The 23,812-nt window shown below is 39.2% G+C and overlaps 1 protein-coding gene across 2 annotated transcripts in view; it reads right to left on the bottom strand.

The window, feature by feature from the left end:
• The window catches only part of pax3a (paired box 3a), a 61,274-nt gene that overhangs the window by 7,832 nt on the left and 29,630 nt on the right, over positions 1-23,812 (bottom strand). Inside the window, exons 5-8 of one of the 2 annotated variants that reach the window (XM_062023552.1) lie at positions 22,128-22,327; positions 21,475-21,640; positions 18,906-19,129; positions 10,155-10,418 (exon numbers count right to left, since the gene is read on the bottom strand). In XM_062023552.1, the coding sequence (XP_061879536.1) occupies positions 10,155-10,418; positions 18,906-19,129; positions 21,475-21,640; positions 22,128-22,327 (854 nt within the window). Of the gene's footprint in view, positions 1-10,154; positions 10,419-18,905; positions 19,130-21,474; positions 21,641-22,127; positions 22,328-23,812 lie in introns of those variants that run through there. The other variant, XM_062023553.1, reaches the window with a different exon arrangement.

The raw sequence follows: 23,812 nt of genomic DNA, 5'->3' as shown, positions 1-23,812 counted from the left end.
ATTTTATATTTGTATTAATTTTGGCCAAAGGGGGCACATTTCAATTTCTTACACACACTTGTTATTTCACATGTTGACTTCCGGTTCCGGTTCGCCGTGAGTGACTGATCGCTAACTGCTCGCTGTTGCGAAAAAGCTAAGTATCGTTCTATCTGTGTGCTTTTAATTGTTTTGCAACTTTCTTTACTACTTCCCAAACATATTTAGTAGTCCTATTTAACTTGCAAATCACCCAATCTCTGTCTCACCACCCCTCCCTCAGCTAGCTAGCTGCTAAGCTAACGAAACTAGCACGGAGAAAGGCGGCGCCAGTCGGAAGGAATCTACCCCCGCACACCGTGACCACTTCTCTGAAGACAGCAGGAACTTCACTCGGTAACAGAAAATACCGTGACTATGGCTTCCTGCGTTTCGTGCACCTTACTCATGGATAGGTTGGCTCTGCTAGAGGGCCGTGTCCGCCAGTTAGAGCAGAGTAATCTCGTAACTTTAGACGTTGCAGACACATCTGCTAGCGTTAGCTGTAGCAAGCTAACTAGCCCTGTTTTTAGCAGTCCTAAGCGACCTATAAGCTACGGTGTACCGGTTAGGACGCATAATAGATTTAGCCCTTTAGCTAGTCCTACACCCCAGTCTACCGGGCACCACACCTTAGTCATAGGGGACTCCATCACCCGAAATATAAAGCTTAGCAAACCAGCCACAATTAAGTGTATTCCCGGGGCCAGAGCCCCTGACATTGAAGCTAATCTTAGGGAGCTAACTCGCAACAGGCCTAGTAAACACGTACGACAGGCTAATCGCACCACTAGTTATGCGAATATAGTTGTACACGTTGGCTCCAATGACACTAGGATGAGACAGTCAGAGATTACAAAGAGAAACATAGCCAGGACTTCTGATCTCGCTAGAAAGATGTCCAGGCATCGAGTAATTGTCTCTGGCCCCCTGCCTGCGAGAGGCAATGATGAGAGATATAGCAGATTAGTCTCGCTTAACAAGTGGCTGTCTATCCTCTGTAGACAACAGGGACTAACGTTTATTGATAATTGGCCCTCTTTCTGGGGCAAACCAAGCTTGCTGATGAGAGACGGCCTTCAACCTAACCAGGAAGGCGCCATCATCCTGTCTAGGAACATAGACTACTGTTTAAGTCTCACTTGACTAACTACACTAGAGCAAGCCCGGTCACAGGCAATTACAGAGTCTGCTAGTCCGGATGAGGAGTCAGTTAAGCTATAACTAGCCAGCGCCAGGCTGGATAATCCATGTACGCATAGCAATTCTCTTGGAATAATACACAACTCACATAATGTTTTTTCTGTAGTGACTGTGTCAGAGGTAGACATGCATTCTACTGAGGTGGAAAATTATGATGCGTTCAGTTTATCGCAGCACCAAGCAAACAATCTAAAAATTCCCGTCATATCAATTCATAGATATGGTCAAAACTATTTAAAGTGCACTACACATAATAAATAGGGATGTCCAATAATGGCTTTTTTGCCGATATGCGATTTTCCGATATTGTCCAACTCTTAATTACCGATACCGATATCAACCGATATCGATTTATACAGTCATGGAATTAACACATTAGTATGCCTAATTTGGACAACCAGGTATGGTGAAGATAAGGTCATTTTTTTTAAATAAAATAAAATAAAATACAAACCCCGTTTCCATATGAGTTGGGAAATTGTGTTAGATGTAAATATAAACGGAATACAATGATTTGCAAATCATTTTTAACCCATATTCAGTTGAATATGCTACAAAGACAACATATTTGATGTTCAAACTGATAAACTTTTTTTTTTTTGCAAATAATCATTAACTTTAGAATTTGATGCCAGCAACACGTGACAAAGAAGTTGGGAAAGGTGGCAGTAAATACTGATAAAGTTGAGGAATGCTCATCAAACACTTATTTGGAACATCCCACAGGTGAACAGGCAAATTGGGAACAGGTGGGTGCCATGATTGGGTATAAAAGTAGATTCCATGAAATGCTCAGTCATTCACAAACAAGGATGGGGCGAGGGTCACCATTTTGTCAACAAATGCGTGAGCAAATTGTTGAACAGTTTAAGAAAAACCTTTCTCAACCAGCTATTGCCAGGAATTTAGGGATTTCACCATCTACAGTCCGTAATATCATCAAAGGGTTCAGAGAATCTGGAGAAATCACTGCACGTAAGCAGCTAAGCCTGTGACCTGCGATCCCTCAGGCTGTACTGCATCAACAAGCGACATCAGTGTGTAAAGGATATCACCACATGGGCTCAGGAACACTTCAGAAACCCACTGTCAGTAACTACAGTTGGTCGCTACATCTGTAAGTGCAAGTTAAAACTCTCCTATGCAAGGCGAAAACCGTTTATCAACAACACCCAGAAACGCCGTCGGCTTCGCTGGGCCTGAGCTCATCTAAGATGGACTGATACAAAGTGGAAAAGTGTTCTGTGGTCTGAGGAGTCCACATTTCAAATTGTTTTTGGAAACTGTGGACGTCGTGTCCTCCGGACCAAAGAGGAAAAGAACCATCCGGATTGCTATAGGCGCAAAGTTGAAAAGCCAGCATCTGTGATGGTATGGGGGTGTATTAGTGCCCAAGACATGGGTAACTTACACATCCGTGAAGGCACCATTAATGCTGAAAGATACATACAGGTTTTGGAGCAACATATGTTGCCATCCAAGCAACGTTACCAAGGACACCCCTGCTTATTTCAGCAAGACAATGCCAAGCCACGTGTTACATCAACGTGGCTTCATACTAAAAGAGTGCGGGTACTAGACTGGCCTGCTTGTAGTCCAGACCTGTCTCCCATTGAAAATGTGTGGTGCATTATGAAGCCTAAAATACCACAACGGAGACCCCCGGACTGTTGAACAACTTAAGCTGTACATCAAGCAAGAATGGGAAAGAATTCCACCTGAGAAGCTTAAAAAATGTGTCTCCTCAGTTCCCAAACGTTTACTGAGTGTTGTTAAAAGGAAAGGCCATGTAACACAGTGGTGAACATGCCCTTTCCCAACTACTTTGGCACATGTTGCAGCCATGAAATTCTAAGTTAATTATTATTTGCAAAAAAAAAATAAAGTTTATGAGTTTGAACATCAAATATCTTGTCTTTGTAGTGCATTCAATTGAATATGGGTTGAAAAGGATTAGCAAATCATTGTATTCCATTTATATTTACATCTAACACAATTTCCCAACTAATATGGAAACGGGGTTTGTAAGATAAATAAATTAAAACAATTTTTTTGAATAAAAAAGAAAGTAAAACAATATAAAAACAGTTACATAGAAACTAGTAATTAATGAAAATAAGTAAAATGAACTGTTAAAGGTTAGTACTATTAGTGGACCACCAGCACGCACAATCATGTGTGCTTACGGACCGTATTCCTGCAGACTGTATTGATATATATTGATATATAATGTAGGAACCAGAATATTAATAACAGAAAGAAACAACCCTTTTCTGTGAATGAGTGTGAATGAGTTTAAATGGGGGAGGGAGGTTTTTTGGGTTGGTGCTTTTGTGAGTGAATCTTGTGTTTTTTATGTTGATTTAATTTTAAAAAATTAAAAAAAAATTTAAAAAACGATACCGATAATTTCCGATATTACATTTTAAAGCATTTATCGGCCGATAATATCGGCCCGCCTGGCTCACCTGAACTGGCTTCTTGTGCACTTAAGATGTGACTTTAAAGGCCTACTGAAACCCACTACTACCGACCACGCAGTCTGATAGTTTATATATCAATGATGAAATCTTAACATTGCAACACATGCCAATACGGGTTAACTTATAAAGTGCAATTTTAAATTTCCCGCCACACTTCCGGTTGAAAAAGCCTTCGAAGGATGACGTATGCGCGTGACGTAGCCCGAGGAACAGAGGTATGCCTTCTCCATTGAATACAATACAAAAAAGCTCTGTTTTCATTTCATAATTCCACAGTATTCTGGACATCTGTGTTGGTGAATCTTGTGCAATTTGTTTAATGAACAATGGAGGCTGCAAAGAAGAACGTTGTAGGTGGCTGTAGCAACACAAGGACCACTTACTCGGATAGCAGACGCCTAGCCGATGCTAGCAGACGCCTAACCGATGCTAGCAGACGCCTAGCCGATGTTAGCAGACCCACCGCACGGATGATCTGGTGAAGTCCTTCGTCGCGCCGTCAATCGCTGGAACGCAGGTGAGCACGGGTGTTGCTGAGCAAAGCAGATGAGGGCTGGCTGGCGTAGGTGGAGCGCTAATGTTTTTATCATAGCTCTGTGAGCTCCGGTTGCTAAGTTAGCCTTAGCGTCGTTAGCAACAGCATTGTTAAGCTTTGCCAGGCTGAGATCTATTAACCGTGTAGTTACATGTACATGGTTTAATAGAATTGTCGATCTTCTGTCTATCCTTCCACTCAGGGATTTATTTATTTTGTTTCTATCTGCGTTTGAGACAGATGCTATCACGTTAGCTCATACTAAAGATGCTAAAGAGCTTCGTCGATGTATTGTCGTGGAGATAAAAGGCACTGTAATGTCCATTTCGCGTTCTCGACTCTCATTTTCAAGAGGGTATAGTATCCGAGGTGGTTTAAAATACAAATCCGTGATCCACAATGGAAAAAGGAGAGAGTGTGGAATCCAATGAGCCAGCTTGTACCTAAGTTACGGTCAGAGCGAAAAAAAATATGTATTTCACTGCATTCTAGTCCGTCACTCTAACGTTCCTCGTCCACGAATCTTTCATCCTCGCTCAAATTAATGGGGTAATCGTCACTTTCCGAATAGCTCTAGCTGCGTTGAAAACAATAGGAAAATATGAGGGAGTGAACAACTGACAACGTCACGCTACTTCCGGTAGGGGCAAGGTTTTTTTTTATCAGAGACCAAAAGTTGCGAACTTTATCGACGTTGTTCTATACTAAATCCTTTCAGCAAAAATATGGCAATATCGCAAAATGATCAAGTATGACACATAGAATGGATCTGCTATCCCCGTTTGAATAAAAAAAATTCATTTCAGTAGGCCTTTAAGGTTTTACTACTTACGTATAAAATACTACACAGTCTAGCTCCATCCTATCTTGCCGATTGTATTGTACCATATGTCCCGGCTTATTAGTGATTCCCAGAGCCCAAAAAAAGTCTGCGGGCTATAGAGCGTTTTCTATTCGGGCTCCAATACTATGGAATGCCCTCCCGGTAACAGTTAGAGATGCTACCTCAGTAGAAGCATTTATGTCCCATCTTAAAACTAATTTGTATACTCTAGCCTATAAATAGACCCCCTTTTTAGACTAGTTGATCTGCCGTTTCTTTTCTTTTCTCCTCTGCCCCCCTCTCTCTTGTGGAGGAGGGGGGGGGGGGGGACACAGGTCCGGTGGCCATGGATGAAATGCTGGCTGTCCAGAGTCGGGACCCGGGGTGGACCGCTCGCCTGTGCATCGGTTGGGGACATCTCTGCGCTGCTGACCCGTCTCCGCTCGGGATGGTTTCCTGCTGGCCCCACTATGGACTGGACTCTCACTATTATGTTAGATGCACTATGGACTGGACTTTCACAATATTATGTCAGACCCACTCAACATCCATTGCTTTCGGTCTCCCCTACAGGGGGGCGGGGGGGTTACCCACATATGCAGTCCTCTCCAAGGTTTCTCATAGTCATTCACATCGACGTCCCACTGGGGTGAGTTTTCCTTGCCCTTATATGGGCTTTGTACCAAGGATGTCGTTGTGGCTTGTGCAGCCCTTTGAGACACTTGTGATTTAGGGCTATATAAATAAACATTGATTGATTCAGAGGGGGAGCACTTTTCAAACCGACACACAGTCATTTTGAAAAATCCCTCCTTTTTGGGACCACCCAAATTTTGATAGATTTCACCACAGATCTCTATTTTTTTGTAATGTGCTTAAGGCCGATGACATACGAGTCACGGACCACAGATGGCCCCTGTGCCGCACTTTTGGCAACCCAGCTGTAGAAGCTAACTGTTAATGGCCACTATAGTCTTAGTACCGTAGTGTATTTGTTCATCCTATGGTCACATATGAGACGCGGGCTGTCTTGCGTCAGCACCGGAAGTCGTGAAATCAGCTGTTCACCTGGCAGGGTTTTTTTGGGGATGAATAGGGAAGTCCTTCTTTAGCTGCCGTCTTGTTTTAGCATATATTGCTGCCTTTGCAATGTTTACTTTTGTTTGCACATTAAATCAACCAAAAATCGTGACTTTGGAGCAATGTTCACGGACTCTAGTATTTGGCTCTCTATTAGATGCAATGGTTTTCCGTATTGGGACCATGATTTCGGTCCTTACTTGTTCACCGGTCCTCAAATGGACGGTACTTTCCTTTGTTGATGTCTCAAGAAGTGTAGAAATACAAGAACACACACACACACACACACCATGTGGCTCTCTCTAAATGAATGCGATCAAGATGTAGCCAGTGGACATGTGCTGGTGCAGGAGCCGCCCGCTCCCCTCCTGTCCTGTCAAACACACTTTTAGTGGCTTCTCTGTAAATGAGAGCAACATGGGGGTCATTACATGGATAGGTGAGCCTCATCATCACGGGGTTAAGAGAGGACAGTGAGCGTACGTCCCCACAATACGCCTCAGCGGCGTGGGCTGATCCTAATGTAAACGGAGGGAACCTGCTGCAATTTCAGCACAGAGCGAGCTGATTTGATGATGTGGGACTCATCAGGAAGGGTCCGTGTAATTAGCGTGGTTTACGTTGGGTGGAAATCCTAAACGGAGTAGCGCAACCCGAGCAAGCGATGAAAAAATGTGATTAAGAAAAGAGAAGGAATATTTCATCGTGCAAAAGTCTGGATGTCAATCAGTGCAGTACAGGCTGGAATGGTAACAAAATGGGAGGAAAATGTTGCTAGTCCCTTTATCCAGATCCTCACCAAAATGCAATTAGATTTTCTCTTGGTCCATGTGCCACTCTCCTACAAAGTTGTTATTATTACTAATATTAAATATGTATTATTGTTTTATCGCATCCACAAACGTCATTATCATAGTGTTTTGTGGTTAACTTCTTTTTACACTTTAACAAACCACAGCAATTTGACTCACAGATTACCTTGACCTACATTTTTTTTAAAAGGTCTTAAATTCAGGCTAGATCAGCGGTTCTCAAACTTCCATCCCACAAAAAACATGGCTTTCCAAGTACCACCGTAATGACCAATATTAAAACACACTAGCTTATACTTAGACTTTGACTTAGACAAACTTTAATGATCAACAAGGGAAATTATTCAACACAGTAGCTCAGTTACAATGATGGAAAGTGTAAGGATGGAAAGGACAATGCAGGTATAAATAGACTAATATAGCGATAAAACATCTAACATATATATGAATGTATACATAATATGTGTACATTATATTATATATACAGATATATTATATTATGTCTATAACTTATATACAATATATACCAATGACCATGTACAATATTACAGTATATACAGTATATGTGACAGGAGCACCATAAAATAGAGAGTAGATCCAGCAGAAAATAGAAAATAGACATTATAAACATTATAAACAAAGAGAAGTAGCTATCATAGAAGGTGTCAGGTAATAGGCAGATATCATCTAAAATAGTTAAAACAGGACGGGTTTTATTTAACAAGTGTATTTTTTTTTTGTTTTTAATTGCCACTTAAACATTTTGCACAGTTTGAACAGTAACACTGTGTTTGAAATCAAATATGGGAAAATCTGGTTCATTTATTGTGGGACTGTCTGAGAATAAAAGAGTCTAAAACAACAAAAGAAGCAATCAGGTACTTAAATATAAACATCCCAATGACAATGCAAACTTGTATGACCAACATACACGTTTGCATCTGTATCCATTTAGTGACGTGTCATCAAAAAGTGAAAATGCATTTCTTTCAATTTGCATCATAACGAAAACGGTAATATTACAAAAATTGATAGATGTTGATAGTCCAACTCATATGGACTGGTATATACATATAATACATACTGACTGGTATACACACATAATACATACTGACTGGTATACACACATAATACATACTGACTGGTATACACACATAAATACTGACTGGTATACACACATTAATACTGACTGGTATATACACGCTGTGGAAAAAACTGCATTTAGTTTAGACAATAATGAGTCATACAGTATATTGGAATATGTGATCCATTATTTAAACTAGTTTTAACTATAAAAAATTAACCTTAAATATGACTTATTTGTATTCTTGTGGTAAATATTGGACACAATGTGTTGTCAATCTTATGAGATGTGATGCCACTGTGACACTACTGTTCTTTTTTTTTTTTAATCATTACTATTTTTTATAAATGGCTGTGATGACAATGTAAATGAAGGATTTTTAATCACTGTTATGTTGTAAGTCTTATGAATATTGATACTGTTGTTGATATTATTCATTTTTGTTTGACTACTTTGGATTGTTTTGTGTCACGTTCTCTCAATTACTCTGTTGATTGCTATTCTGAATGTTGCTGGTTTGGAATTGGAATTGTATTCTTATTGTGTATTATTTTGTTGGACTGATTAAAAATTGTGTAAAAAAAAAATATATATATATATATATATATATATATATATATATATATATATATATATATATATATATATATATATATATACCGTATTTTTTGGACTATAAGGCGCATTTACAATCCTTTCATTTTCTCAAAACTCGACAGGCCTTATAACCCGGTGCACCTAATGTACGAAATAATTCTGGTTGTACTTACTGACCTTCAATCTATTTTATTTGGTACATTGTGTAATGATAAGTGTGACCAGTAGATGACAGTCATACATAAGAGATATGTGTAGACTGCAATGTGATGGCGTTAAACAACACAAAAACTTTAAATGTTAATTTGAGAATATAGAACATTACACACGGCACTCAAAAATCTGTCAAAATGTTTTTAGTACGACTTCGGTAAGCTATGAAGCTGCACCGCTTGATGGATTGTCAGCGCATTAAACATACAAGTATTAATGGTGTGTGTATAAGGGCCGCAAAATGGCACCTATTAGCAGACATTATCTGGTGTTTTGTTTCGCAATATTATTGAAAACCAACTTTTCCCACCTTCTGGTACCTGTTGATCTGTATTTGGGATCTGCATAAGTTCTGAAAATGTGCGCGCGTCCGCAATTGTAGTCTGTGCCGACGCCATAGTAGATAAACTTCTTATTTTTCTCTATTTTCTTATGTGGCATTCATCTTCTGCTGTTGGCATTTCTAATATAAAGTAGTGTAAAGTTTGTATTTATATCTGTCAGTAGACTCGCTATGGAAGCACTAAAACATACCGGTATCGTGAGTTTACATTATTCACCCAAGGAACTTTAGTTATTAGTGTGTTCCTATCGGACGTTTTTTCACGGGACACATTTCCTGTGTTGTTGTTGCACTAGTGAGCCACGGATGAGGAGATGCTGCTCCGTTATTGATTGAAGTAAAGTCTGAATGTCATTAAAACAGTCAGCTCCATCTTTTGACACTTCTTCCACTCCCGTCCTTGCACGCTACACCGCTACAACAATTGTGACGGGGAGAAGACGCTGTCGAAGTGGAGGCACGTAAATAAGACCGCCCTCAAAACGGCGCATCCTGAAGCGACTGTCAGAAAGCGACTTGAAGATGATCTGTAAAACATCATCTATGCAACATTTTGACGAAAGAACCACCATTACATGTTATGTAGACCACAAGGAAGTCTTTTACGTTTAGAATAAAATCATAATATGACTTCTTCAATGCGCCTTATAATCCGGTGCGCCTTTTGTATGAAAAAAGACCTGAATAGACCTGCACACTGGCAGTGCGCCTTATGGTCCGAAAAATATGGTACATAGGAAAATAAAGCCTGAGTTAAATGATTCTTTGGTGTTCCACTTTGAGAATCACTGGGCTAGATAACATACTGTATAGTCAAACTGTTCCCATAATTACCTACCGCAAAAAATAAATAATAAGTTAAAGCAAAATGTAATCATAATACTGATAATAATAGCCTGTGTCACCCTTATAACACATGGCTGACATGTAGTTTTATTATTGAATATATCTGTGAATGCCTACCTTGCTCTGGGTGTATTGTCCATACTGGTACGACGGATGGTGGTCTACAGCGTAGGCCGGCGAGGTGTAGGAGGGCGGGCAGTAAGACTGTGTGCTGGGCAGGGTGGGCATGCTGGTCAGACCCGGTAAAGCCTCCAGTCGCTGGGAACCGTGACAGCTGGTGGCCATGCCACCGTTAGGCTCCAAGCCTCCGGTTAAAGGGGAGAGAGCGAAGTCACTCTGGGGCTGATGAGGCACTCCTCCTGGGTTCAAAAGACCCATCACCTGTGGGGGAGGGAAATTGTGTGGTTAGAAGAAAAATACATCAAGTATTATTGTTCATTGTCAAACGCTAACCTCTTGCAGAGTCAAAGAGTTGTAATTAGGGATGTCCGATAAAGGCTTTTTGCCGATATCCGATATTCCGATATTGTCCAACTCTTTAATTGCCGATACCGATATCAACCGATACCGATAACAACCCCTACCGATATATACAGTCGTGGAATTAACACATTATTATGCCTAATTTGGACAACCAGGTATGGTGAAGATAAGGTCCTTTTTTTTAAAAAAATTTAAAAAAAATAAGATAAATAAATTAAAAACATTTTCTTGAATAAAAAAGACAATATAGAGACAGTTACATAGAAACTAGTAATTAATGAAAATGAGTAAAATTAACTGTTAAAGGTTAGTACTATTAGTGGACCAGCAGCACGCACAATCATGTGTGCTTACGGACTGTATCCCTTGCAGACTGTATTGATATACATCGATATATAATGTAGGAACCAGAAATATTAATAACAGAAAGAAACAACCCTTTTGTGTGAATGAGTGTAAATGGGGGAGGGAGGTTTTTTGGGTTGGTGCACTAATTGTAAGTGTATCTTGTGTTTTTCATGTTGATTTAATTAAAAAAAAAAAATAATAAAAAACCGATACCGATAATAAAAAAACGATACCGATAATTTCCGATACAACATATTAAAGCATTTATCGGCCGATATTATCGGACATCTCTAGTTGTAATGTTTTTGTTGGTGGATATTACTGGCAAGTCACCTGTTTATTAATACTGGTAAATATGTTTACTTGCTGATGAGAATGAAGCTACAGTGGAAGGTGGCTAAGGTCATGTCTACACTAAGCCGGATAACCCCTTAAACGAATAATGATTTAGCCTAAGCCCCGTTTCAGCCACACTAAACTATCGTTTAAGGTAACCCTCCTCTGACATTTTTTTACACGGGTAAGTCAGCCGTGTATTTCTTGAATCTCCGGCACTTAGCTTTGTATGGGCTCATCCATCGTTTACAAACTGAGTTCGGAGAGGAAGTGACGCCAGAAAGACCGCGGCCCACACAGGAAGTGACGTCAGAAAGAACGCACCAGAGCCAGCTTCATAATAAAGCGGTTTCGTAACTGGTAGCTAACCCATGGAAATATGAAGGCGAGTCGTCCAGACATGCCCGTGTTTCTCCTTCCTCTACATGTACAGACGCTTGTGGAAATCACACATGAATGCCTTAAGAGAAAGTGATTGCAGCTATTTGGGATACAACACTTCTCGGAAGGCAAGAGAACTCTCGAATGTCCAGGTCAGCTGTGATTCTACTTACCAAAAAACTTTGTCTATTAGTCAAAGGAGAGACAACGAGAATGCGGGCTCCCGTGGATGTGATAAAAAAGGTAGCGTGTGCTTTGTATTACATGGCTGTCGAGGGACGACTACGGAAAACAGCAAATGCATTTGGACTGGCAAAGCAGACTGTATCAGTTATTGTCCGCCATGTATGTCGCGGACTCAACGTCTAGGTCCAGAGTATATAAAGTCACCAAAAAGGAATGGACAATGAAGGTGAAGGTAAAAGAGTGAGGAGTGCCCTGACCAAATATCTAGATCCTTAGTTTGATTGATGAAAAATGTTCATTATCACATTGTTTACTTTTGTGTCTAATAAAGATTTGATTAATTTATGATGGCTCAGGTGTGATTCACTACAACAGGACCCCACAGCACACTGGATTCCAGTTCATTGAAATACCACAACACTGGATATTGTTCAGATAAGTTACATTTAAGAACTTGCACACAAAGCAACACTGGACATGACTATGATGTGCGCATTTTCCGCGCATGCATACTACATGCATCTGATTAATCACACTTTTAAATAGTGATTAATCATGAATAATCACTGTAAATAACTTGCATGCATCATTTAAATTAACTATAAATATGTCACACATGCAATTGTATTGTCAGAATAATGAATACACAAAATTAAAAAACAGGTTTTACTAAATATTCATAATTTGTTTGCTCAAAACTTGCTTACAGTATTATCGATTTCCACGTGGGCGCATTTTGAAGAGATAAACGTACGCATTGACCTGATCAACTTATAACTTCAGGTAACCACTCACCTGTGCTCAAGGTAAAGGAGCGTGTAGAGTTCAAATATATTGGATGATTCATCTGTGTTAATATATGATTAATGCAATATTTATTTTTGTGAATAATTACATGCTTTAACTCAATACATTTGACAGCCCTAATTTAAAATGTATATGTATCTTTTTGATGCTTATACCGAACTGAGGATTTGTGAGGTACATTGGGATTTGTAGATTTTGGTGTGACATATGTGACATCTTTATCAAAATTGTTAAACACTTTTAGCGTAATCGGGCTAGCTAGCAAACAGTAAACTAAAACAACAATACAAATGCATTTCATTTGCCAAAATAGTAAAACACTTGACAAGGTACGATTTCTGCAACTTTGTAGTATTTAGATTGTGGCTTTTTTGTGACATTTTCACTGTTCAAATTCTATATCTTTGTCAAAATTGTTGAACACTTTTAGCGTAATTGTGCTGACTCGCAAACAGTAAACTAAAACAACAATAAAAATGCATTTATTTCGCCAAAATAGTAAAACACTTGACAAGATATAATTTCTGCAACTTTTAGTATAATCGTGCTAGCTAGCAAACAGTAAACTAAAACAACAATAAAAATGCATTTCCTTTGCCAAAATAGTAAAACACTTGAAAAGATATAATTTCTGCAACTTTTAGCGTAATCGTGCTAGCTAGCAAACAGTAAACTAAAACAACATTAGAAATGTATTTTGCCAAAATAGTAAAATACTTGAAAAGATACAATTTCCGCAACTTTGTAGTATTTAGATTGTGGCTTTTGTGTGACATTTTCACTGTTCAAATTCTATATCTTTGTCAAAATTGTTCGACACTTTTAGTGTAATTGTGCTAACTCGCAAACAGTAAACTAAAACAATAATAAAAATGCATTTCCTTTGCCAAAATAGTCAAACACTTGACAAGATACAATTTCTGCAACTTTGGGGTATTTAGATTGTGGCTTTTGTGTGACATTTTCACTGTTCAAATTCTATATCTTTGTCAAAATTTTTGAACACTTTTAGCGTAATCTTGCTAACTAACAGTAAACTAAAACAACAATAAAAAAGCATTTCCTTTGCCATATAGAAAACACTTGAAAGGATATAATTTCTGCAACTTTTAGCGTAATCGTGCTAGCTAGCAAACAGTAAACTAAAACAACAATAAAAATGCATTTCCTTTGCCAAAATAGTAAAACACTTGACAAGATACAATTTCTGCAACTTTGTGGTATTTAGATTGTGGCTTTTGTGTGACATTTTCACTGTTCAAATTCTATATATTTGACAAAATTGTTAAACACTTTTAGCGTAATTGTGCTAACTAGCAAACAGTAAACTAAAACAACATTAAAAATTTATTTTGCCAAAATAGTAAAACACTTGACAAGATACAATTTCCGCAACTTTGTAGTATTTAGATTGTGGCTTTTGTGTGACATTTTCACTGTTCAAATTCTATATCTTTGTCAAAATTGTTAAACACTTTTAGCGTAATTGTGCTAGCTAGCAAACAGTAAACTAAAACAACAATAAAAATGCATTTCCTTTGCCAAAATAGTCAAACACTTGACAAGATACAATTTCTTCAACATTGTAGTATTTAGATTGTGGCTTTTGTGGGACATTTTCACTGTTCAAATTCTATATCTTTGTCAAAATTGTTAAACACCTTTATCGTAATCGTGCTAGCTAGCAAACAGTAAACTAAAACAACAATACATTCCCTTTGCCAAAATAGTAAAACACTTGACAAGAAACCATTTCTGCAACTTTGTGGTATTTAGATTGTGGCTTTGTCTTTGAAAAGTTGTGATGTTATGGATAATACCTGTTAATATTTTCCACTGTAATTGTTAAGTACTTTTAGCGTAATTGGGCTAACCAGCAAAAATCCTACATATGTTCTGAACTTCAAAATTCGGCTTGATTTTTTTTCGTTGGTTGAATTCAATATTTTTGTTAATCAATTTCAGCATAATTGTGCTAACAAAAACGAAACCAAACAAAGCGCGACGTAAACATATCCCTTCTGAGAAAAATCATAAAAATAGTATGCTGAATATGTTACTTTGAAGTATTTAAAATTGATGTTTATGTCTGCCTTCAGACTGGTGTGTCTGTTCAAAGCAACACACCCTCTTTCACAATCTCTTGATGCCCTAAAATCACCGTGTCCTTGCGAGGCCTAAAGGCCAAAAGGGTACGTGGGAACGAGGGGTCGGGTGTGTGTGTGTGTGTGTGTGTGTGTGTGTGTGTGTGTGTGTGTGTGTGTGTGTGTGTGTGTGTGTGTGTGTGTGTGTGTGTGTGTGTGTGTGTGTGTGTGTGTGTGTGCCGTCAAAGTGTAGAACCGATACAACAGTACTTTTGTGGGTGTGTACGCGTTGGTTTTCCTATCAGTTTTTGCTGTGATGTGTGAGCGTTGCTGCTGGTGAGACATCATGAACAGCTGCACACAGGTTTGCGTGAGAAACAAAGTCATGAAATTGTCTTTTTGGAAAAGGGAGGGGGGCAACACATCACATCGAACAAGACTCGCAGGGAAAGAGTTACAGTCCGTGTAATGAAAACAAGAGGTGAGAGAGTTGAATGGAAAGGCAGCTGAAATAAAGTATGACAAAATTATAAATAATGCCGTTTGATGCAGCAAACTTCCCACGCTGGCAGCCAGCTGGCGTTATGAATAATACTGATAGGCTGTCAATGAGCAGACCGCACACGTTTCAACATAGGGATTGTCATTATTTTCAGTGATAATCAACAATGAATGCCGTATTTAGTGCAATAAATATTTTTTGGTTATTTAGATTTAACAGATTTTTAAAGTAGAATTGGTTTCTGCCATTAACCACAAGAAATATTACATATAAACATACAAATAAATAAAAATAAAACAAGTATATATATATATGTATATATATATATATATATATATATATATATATATATATATATATATATATATATATATATATATATATATATATATATATATATATATATATATATATCAGGGATGTCCGATAATGGCTTTTTGCCGATATCCGATATTCCGATATTGTCCAACTCTTTAATTACCGATACCGATATCAACCGATACCGATATCAACCGATATATGCAGTCGTGGAATTAACACATTATTATGCCTAATTTGGACAACCAGGTATGGTGAAGATAAGGTACTTTTTTTAAAAATTAGTAAAATAAGATAAATAAATTAAAACATTTTCTTGAATAAAAAAGAAAGTACAACAATATAAAAACAGTTACATAGAAACTAGTAATGAATGAAAATTAGTAAAATTAACTGTTAAAGGTTAGTACTATTAGTGGACCAGCAGCACGCACAATCATGTGTGCTTACGGACTGTATCCCTTGCAGACTGTATTGATATATATTGATATATAATGTAGGAACCAGAATATTAATAACAGAAAGAAACAACCCTTTTGTGTGAATGAGTGTAAATGGGGGAGGGAGGTTTTTTGGGTTGGTGCACTAATTGTAAGTGTATCTTGTGTTTTTTATGTTGATTTAATAAAAAATAAAAAAAATAAAAAAATAAAAAAACTGATACCGATAATAAAAAAAACGATACCGATAATTTCCGATATTACATTTTAACGCATATATCGGCCGATAATATCGACAGGCCGATATTATCGGACATCTCTAATATATATATATATATATATATATATATATATATTTTTTTTTTTTATATATATATATATATATACTGTATGTGTATATATAATAACAGTACAAATACAATTGTACAAATAATAAAAAATGACAAAGAAATAATAATTAAAAATATAAGAGAATGTGATAAATATAATAGGTATATCATTATAATGACCTAATCAAAAAATTTTTCATTATAATCTAAATCAAAATAAAAGGCATTTAGTAATAAAATACAAAAAAAAAAAGTTTTTCAATAAATATCATAAAAAGACAACATGATTATTATTCGTCCATCCATCCATTTTTCACCGTGTGTCCCTAATACGATAAAAAAATAAGCTACTAAATCAAAAATTTAAGTGAGTGAGTATATATATATATATATATATATATATATATATATATATATATATATATATATATATATATATATATATATATACTGCATGTATATATATAATAACACATTGTACAAATAAAATTTTACAATTCATTAAAAATGTAAGAAGATGTGATAAATATAATAGGTATATAATTATAATGACCTAATTAAAAATAAAACACATTTAATGTAATAAAATTAAATTTGTAATAAAAAAGCATAAAGTAAAATAAGTATCATAGAATGACAACATGATTATTATTTGTCTATACATCCATTTCCACTGCTCGTCCCTGATGTGATAAAAAAATAAGTTACTTAAATAAAAAATTTAAAAAAAATTAAATGTGAATATATATATATATATATATATATATATATATATATATATATATATATATATATATATATATATATATATATATATATATATATATATATATATATATATATATGTATATATATATATATTATATATATATATAGATATATATATACTCACATATATATATATATATATATATATATATATATATATATATATATATATAATAACACATTGTACAAATAAAATTGTACAATTACTTGAAAATGTGATAAATATAATAGGTATATAATTATAATGACTTAATTAAAAATAAAAGGCATTTAATGTAATCAAATACAATTTTTTTTTAAAGTTTTTAAATAAGTATCATAGAATGACAACATGATTATTATTAGTCCATCCATCCATTTTTTCCACCGCTTGTCCCTGATACGATAAAACAATAAGTTACTAAATCTAAAATAAATCGCACCAATCAGGAAAAATATGTAATAATATTAATAATGTATCTATAAGCATTCGGAGTGTTCCGCTTTCTTTTCTTTAGGTTTGGAAATACGTGGACATTTCTCCGGCAGCGGTTCGCAATGCCGTGTCTGTTTTGAGGTTGTTCCGGGGATTAGGTCTCAGGGGGGTGCAAATCCCAAACGTTCGCTTCCCTTGGTGAGAACGGATTGCTTTGGTATGCACCAGATCAGCAGAGGGATGCCAGGAACCCTTGCACCTCCAGTGGAAGGCCAGCAGTCCTAACTTCACCCACAAGAATCTCCTTCATCTAAAACCCACCCTATTCATATTGGCTAAAAGCTCCAGATGTGACCATATCTGGAGCTAAGTGAACTTCTCAGGAGAGAAGCGTGGCTCACTCGCAGAACTGGAGTTCCGATAAGCAAATAAGGGAGATTTAACAGAAAGCCGTACAGGTTGTAAAGTTTTCAATGTCTTCTCAAAGTCATCAAACGTAATCACTACGTCCTCCTGATGAAACCAAAATCAGCAAATTAATCATTTCCTAATCTGGAAAGGGCGCGAGCTGCGTCTCAATATGCATTCCAGCAGCTGCAATGAATACACAAATTAAAAGGAATTAGCCAACAAAGTGAATCATTTGCATATATTACACACTGCGTTACAAGGGGATAGATCACTTCATTGGAATCAATTAAGGAGTTGTGTGATTGCAATTCCAGACTGACATTCCTGGAAGGCCGGTAAGACCTTGTGGTGTGGAGCTGCCCGCTAAAGGTTAATGCTGAAACCAGCCACTAGGCCACATGACCTTTGGCCTTCTTTTATTGGAAGACCGGTCGCTCCGTGACCCTGAGCGCGTACCAATCGGAAGGTTTCCCCTTCCAGTAAAAAACAACAATCTGTGACAGAAAGCATCTTTCCTGTCTATGACAAATGCATTGAGCACCTCATTTCCCTTTCACTTTTCATTTCAAAGACGTCAATTAGCGTGTGAGCCACCTATCATTTCCTCCCAGTGCAGGCCATAATAAAGATAGTCTTTTAACTTGAAATACATACATCCTCAGGCATTCAGGTTGGTGACAAACCAGCCCGAGGCACTGCTTGTGTTTATCTGCGCCTGACAGGACGCCGAGATGCACTCTCTCATGGGAATTAGTACCCAGCATGCATTGCATCTGGGCCCGGCCAACCCTTTGTGGCGGCTAAAAGCTCGTTTTCCGCCTGTTAGTCCATCTCCCGACCCGGTGGGGAGCCACTGACGGAGCCTGATGACTGTGTAATCGACCATAATTGTCTTTTCAGTTTTGATTTGTGTCATCGCATCGCAGCCGCACATCTGAAGCCTTCCTCCAGGATTGACATTTGCCGCATTGCAAATTCATCAACCCGGACACAAATGAAAAGCTGCCTAACAAGGATCTCATCAATGTCAAGGCAATAACAAACGGCCACGCCGACTGACCTGAGGTGAGAGGCTGTTGCCGATGGCGGCGGGGTTGACGCTGTTGGAGTGTCCCGTCGGCGCCGCAAAGCCGTCCGAGTATCCTGAGAAGCCGTGACGCCCGGAGGACAAGCAGTAGGCCGAACCTCCGTCCTGAGAGCCGGACGATGAACTGAGGCCGCTCTGGTGCACGGACGTGGGCGGTAGAGGCTGCGGCCGGTGCACCGTACTTGGCTGCTCAGCGGCTGTTCACAATAGAACCGAAAACTGTTTACAAGCATGCTTATTAAAATTATGTGTAAAGACGCATGTTATATAACATTAGGTACACCTCCACAATCTAATGAGATCCGACACAAGAGCTGTAAGATACCTATGAAGGTTCTCATTCATCCAGGTCCTTGTCATCTCAGGGCGTTCAATCGTTCGCGACTGGACTGCTTGGTTTGTCTTGGAAGACTTTTCGCCGCTCATCTGAGTAGGTTTCATCAGTTTGTGCTCATAGACTTAGACCTAGTCTTACACTTAGATTGGTCAGATCTAGTCTAAGACTTAGATTGGTCAGTACAAGTCTTAGACTTAGATTGGTCAGATCTAGTCCAACGGTTGGTGCCAAAACCCCAAATATTTATACTCCAACACCAGGAGGGTGTGCCTGGGCAATGATGGTTTCGCCCTGTGGTAGTGAGAAAAACAACTGTTTTAATGCAATCGAGCAATCCTAACTGTCAAAGCCAACGATATTCGTTGAAGTGTATATTCCCCTCGTTAGCATTGAGGTATTGTGTGGCAGAACCATCGCTGTGGATCGACTACTACCGGTCCAAAATAGTCTGAATCTCCAGCGTAAGCATTCCTTTCAGTTGTAAACAAATGGCACAAATGGCATTCTGGTCTGGAGTATACTCTGGTTTTTGGAGAATAAATATTTGGGATTTTGGCACCAACCGTTTGGACTAAATCTGACCAATCTAAGTCTCTGAGCACGAACTGATGAAACCTACTTGGATGAGCGGCGAAACATTTTCCAAGACAAACCAAGCAGTCCAGTTGCGAACAATTGAACGCCCTGAGAAGCGCTGTAAGGTTTCTTTGCAAAGATAACGCTTTAACTCATGCAATTAATCACAAAATACTATCACATTAGTCATATATAAACATAGATTAATCGCAATTTTTTTTTTGACCACACATGCTCCTTTTCTTTAGTCGTTGATGATTACCTGATCGTTGGAGCAGATTTCCACAGTGATCAGGTCAACGCAGACCTCGATACAAAGATGAGTGAGGAGACTTCGAATTTTGTGCCCTCTGTCAAATTAAATTTTAAAATCTTTCAATAAAACCGTTAGCAAGTTTTGAGCAAGTACATTCAAGTGAAACATAAAAAAAAAATGTTTCTGCACGACATTCTGATAATTAAATTGCATTTGTGTCCAAATATTAGGGTCTTTTTCAAAGTTGATATAAATTATGCACTCAATTAATTAATACAATTGTGTGATTAATGAGGTTAAAAAATATAATCGTCTGACAGCACTAATATTTTAAATACCTTTTAATGAGGGGGACAAATAGCAGTCTACTGCAAACTCCAATAATGATATAAGTCTGTCAATCAAAATGAATCATGAATTAGCGTTGGGTTTAACTAATAACTGCTTTTTGTTGGTAAATTGGTAGGAAAACTGCTCAAGTGATTACCCTAAATGTTTATGCCAAGGTGGCGATTTTCAGTAGAAAAGTCAGACTTATGACATCAGACTAGGATAACCCCCAAATCCTCCACACGACACCTCCGCTCCAAACCTCCAAGGACAAAGCTACGAACTATGGGAGACCGGGCATTCTGCTCCGCTGCTCCCAGTCTGTGGAACGCTCTCCCTGACCACCTGAGGGCAACTCAGACTGTGGATGCTTTTAAAAAAGGCTTAAAAACCCATCTTTAAAATAAGCCTTTTTATAGATTGTTATAGATATGCATGCTGGTTCTAGCTGTTGGGCTGTTACTGGTTTTATATTTTATTTGTTTTTATTATCTTTTATTATTATTATTATTACTATTTTTTTTTTTTTACACTGTGGCACTTTGAGGTTGTTTGTTCAATGTAAAGTGCTTTTTACAAATAAAATCTATTATTATTATTATATTAGTATTATAACCGTAACTCACTTTTGTGGCGGGCACTAAAGGTTGTGTTGAAAAAAAAAAAACATAGCATACATGTAGTAGAGATATCCTCAAAGTTTTAACGTCCTTCGACTAATGGTCATTGACCTATGGACAGCTAGCTGCGTTTTTTTAATCCAGTCTTGCTCAAACTTGTCAGTCCCCACAAGGTGTGTAACAAGTTTCGTGGCGATTCGGTTCAAAGTTATAGTGGGTGTTTTTTGTGTGACGAAGTGAAATAACAAACTCTGGGGTTTAATTTGTCAGAAAAATACTAGCACAGGCAACATAGTTTTGACACATTTTCACTCATTTGTGTGCAGCAGTTACTGTGTGTTTTTGTACCACAGCTCTTGTATTGAATCCGATGCAGGTGTACCTAATAAGGTGTCCGCGGAGCGTGTTATCATGCATGCCCACCCTGAGCTATGGATGATGGAGGGTAGGGGCTGTCGGGCAGCTGATAAGGTTGCAGGCCCGACATGGCCGACGGAGGGAAACCGCCTGGGATGAGGTGGTTAAACGCCATCAGCTGATTGGCCCCCGCTTGCTTCCTCCATCGGGCTCTTCTGTTGCTGAACCACACCTGAGAGTAGAAGAAACAGTCTCACTATTATGTTTACATATCTGATGACCTGGCCTGGGAAAAAAGTAGACTTTTTCAGCGCTGTGTAAAGACCCTTCTGTGTCATTACAGGCAGCTGAACTGATAGAGATCTTAACATGCGGAGCGTGTAGTGAAACCACAGACATCTTTGTGTAACGCGGCCAGTCAGTAGGTTCATATAAAGCCAGAGGGCTGTTCCAGCTGTTAAAGCCTGTATCAGCACACCATCTGAACCAGGCGTGATGTATTTTGGGGATCTTTACATCGCCCCTGACTAAAATAGCAAGCTGTCCTCACACACAGTGGGTGCAGTGTATGTCTGAAGTCAGTGGGGGTGAGCGCGGGGTCGAGGGTTGCGGGGTTTGAACACATGTCTAGTAGCGCCGTACGGAATGTGTGGCGACCGTTTAACACCCGCGTGATCCATGACGAGAGCCACTCATCGCCTGACAGTCAAGATGCCAACCTGAACTCGCGCCTCGGTGAGTTTAGCTCTCTGAGCCAGCTCCTCCCTGGTGTAGATGTCAGGATAATGCGTGCGCTCGAAGGCCCGCTCCAGCTCCTCCAGCTGCTCTGCCGTGAAGGTGGTGCGACTACGCCGCTGCTTCCTCTTCAGCGGCAACCCCGGCTCGGAGTCCACGTCGGAGCCCTCGTCGGAGTGACTGGCTGGAAAACAAATAAAGTGTTACTTTGGGTGGCTGGCTAAGCTGCCGCACAATAGCCCGCTCGGAGACAAAGGGTGTCAGTGAATGCAACACATGGTACGGAGCCACTTGAAATTGTCTTCTCCTGCTTCTTTTAAACTCCTCTGTGGTTCCTGAAGGGATCAAAAGCCAGAGGCAGCTTGAACACGGATTAAAATGGACTAGATCTCTCCGGGGGCTTCCATTCCCCGGGACACTGTGTCTCGCCCGGTCTTAGCCATGCTGTGCGCCATAGCCGATAGGGTCCCAGAGTTAAGGGCGCTCGGCTCTTTTGCAGGTGCTCCTTAATCTGTTTGTTCTGCTGAGGGCAGAGTGGCTGCCGAAGGGACGGCTTTTGGGGTCTAATTCGGCAGAAGACTGGAATCAATGAAGGCCTGTGAGTGGAAGACGAGGACTATTGCTGCGTTTGGGGGGGAGGTTACCCGTCTATTAAATAATGATTAGGCGCCGCAAACTAGCGTGACAGCCCGCTATTGTCCCCAATTACACGTAAGCAGTCCCCCTTCGCTTTCTCAGTCACAAACATGCATCTGCTACGTCTCGCTCTATCCAGGCTTTCGCTCAAAGAACACAGATGGACTCCAGAGAGAAAGAATCCACGAGGAGGGTTCATTGCACCTTTTCGAGATTGGAAAAGCGAGAGGTTAGAGCGAGCACCAGGACAGAGGCTGGTCTGTCTCCCCCACTCTCCAGATTTAAAGCTTTAATTAAAAAGTGCCAAGTCAGACATAGAGGAAGGGGGGAGTAGTAGCAGGGATCTCCCCTTGCCTCTGGAGCCTCTGCAGCCAAGCAGGAAATGTTTGCGCCGGTTGCTAGTGTGCGTCTGACCAGGCATTACACGGATTTGGGCCCTGGGAAGCCAGCGGCGCTCCGACTTGCCAGCGTAGAAGATTCTGATGCTGAGAGGAGGTCTTTATTACATTTGTACAAAGGAGTGCCACGCTGGCATGAGCGCTCTCACAGGCTGCAGGCTTGAATGTGTGGTTGCTGCTATGAAAACATCACTTGATACTCTTCAAACATTGCTTTGGCGGGGATTTGCAACATTCCGTGATTAGCGGCAAACAAAAATGGCACCGAACGAATTCTAAGGGAGGGAATGGTCGCTCATAAAGTTCCCCATTGGCACAGTAACTCATGTTGACTGCAAAGTCGGAGTGGATCTTTCCTCCTTCACCCCCCCTTGTTCCTTGTTTTTATTATTAGAAACTAGAGAAAACACTCCGTCAAAGGCTCTCCCTTAATGGCGGATGACAGTGTTGCTTTTGTCATCCTCTGTACTCTTCCTCTCTCGCTTTCTGTTTTTTTTTTTTTCTGTGGAAGTGCTGCGGCCAAGCCTTTGTATCTTAGCAGGGAAAAGCCTGTGGCAGGGCTCTATTGGACCGATTACCACGGTCCATCTGTAGGAGCCATCAGGGACGCCGGGGCCCGCATTCAGGGGCCTGTC

Source organism: Entelurus aequoreus, linkage group LG16 (assembly GCF_033978785.1).
Source record: "Entelurus aequoreus isolate RoL-2023_Sb linkage group LG16, RoL_Eaeq_v1.1, whole genome shotgun sequence".
Taxonomy (NCBI): domain Eukaryota; kingdom Metazoa; phylum Chordata; class Actinopteri; order Syngnathiformes; family Syngnathidae; genus Entelurus; species Entelurus aequoreus.
The sequence above is the reverse complement of the archived record's forward strand: the minus strand, read 5'-3'. Positions and strand labels throughout refer to the sequence as shown.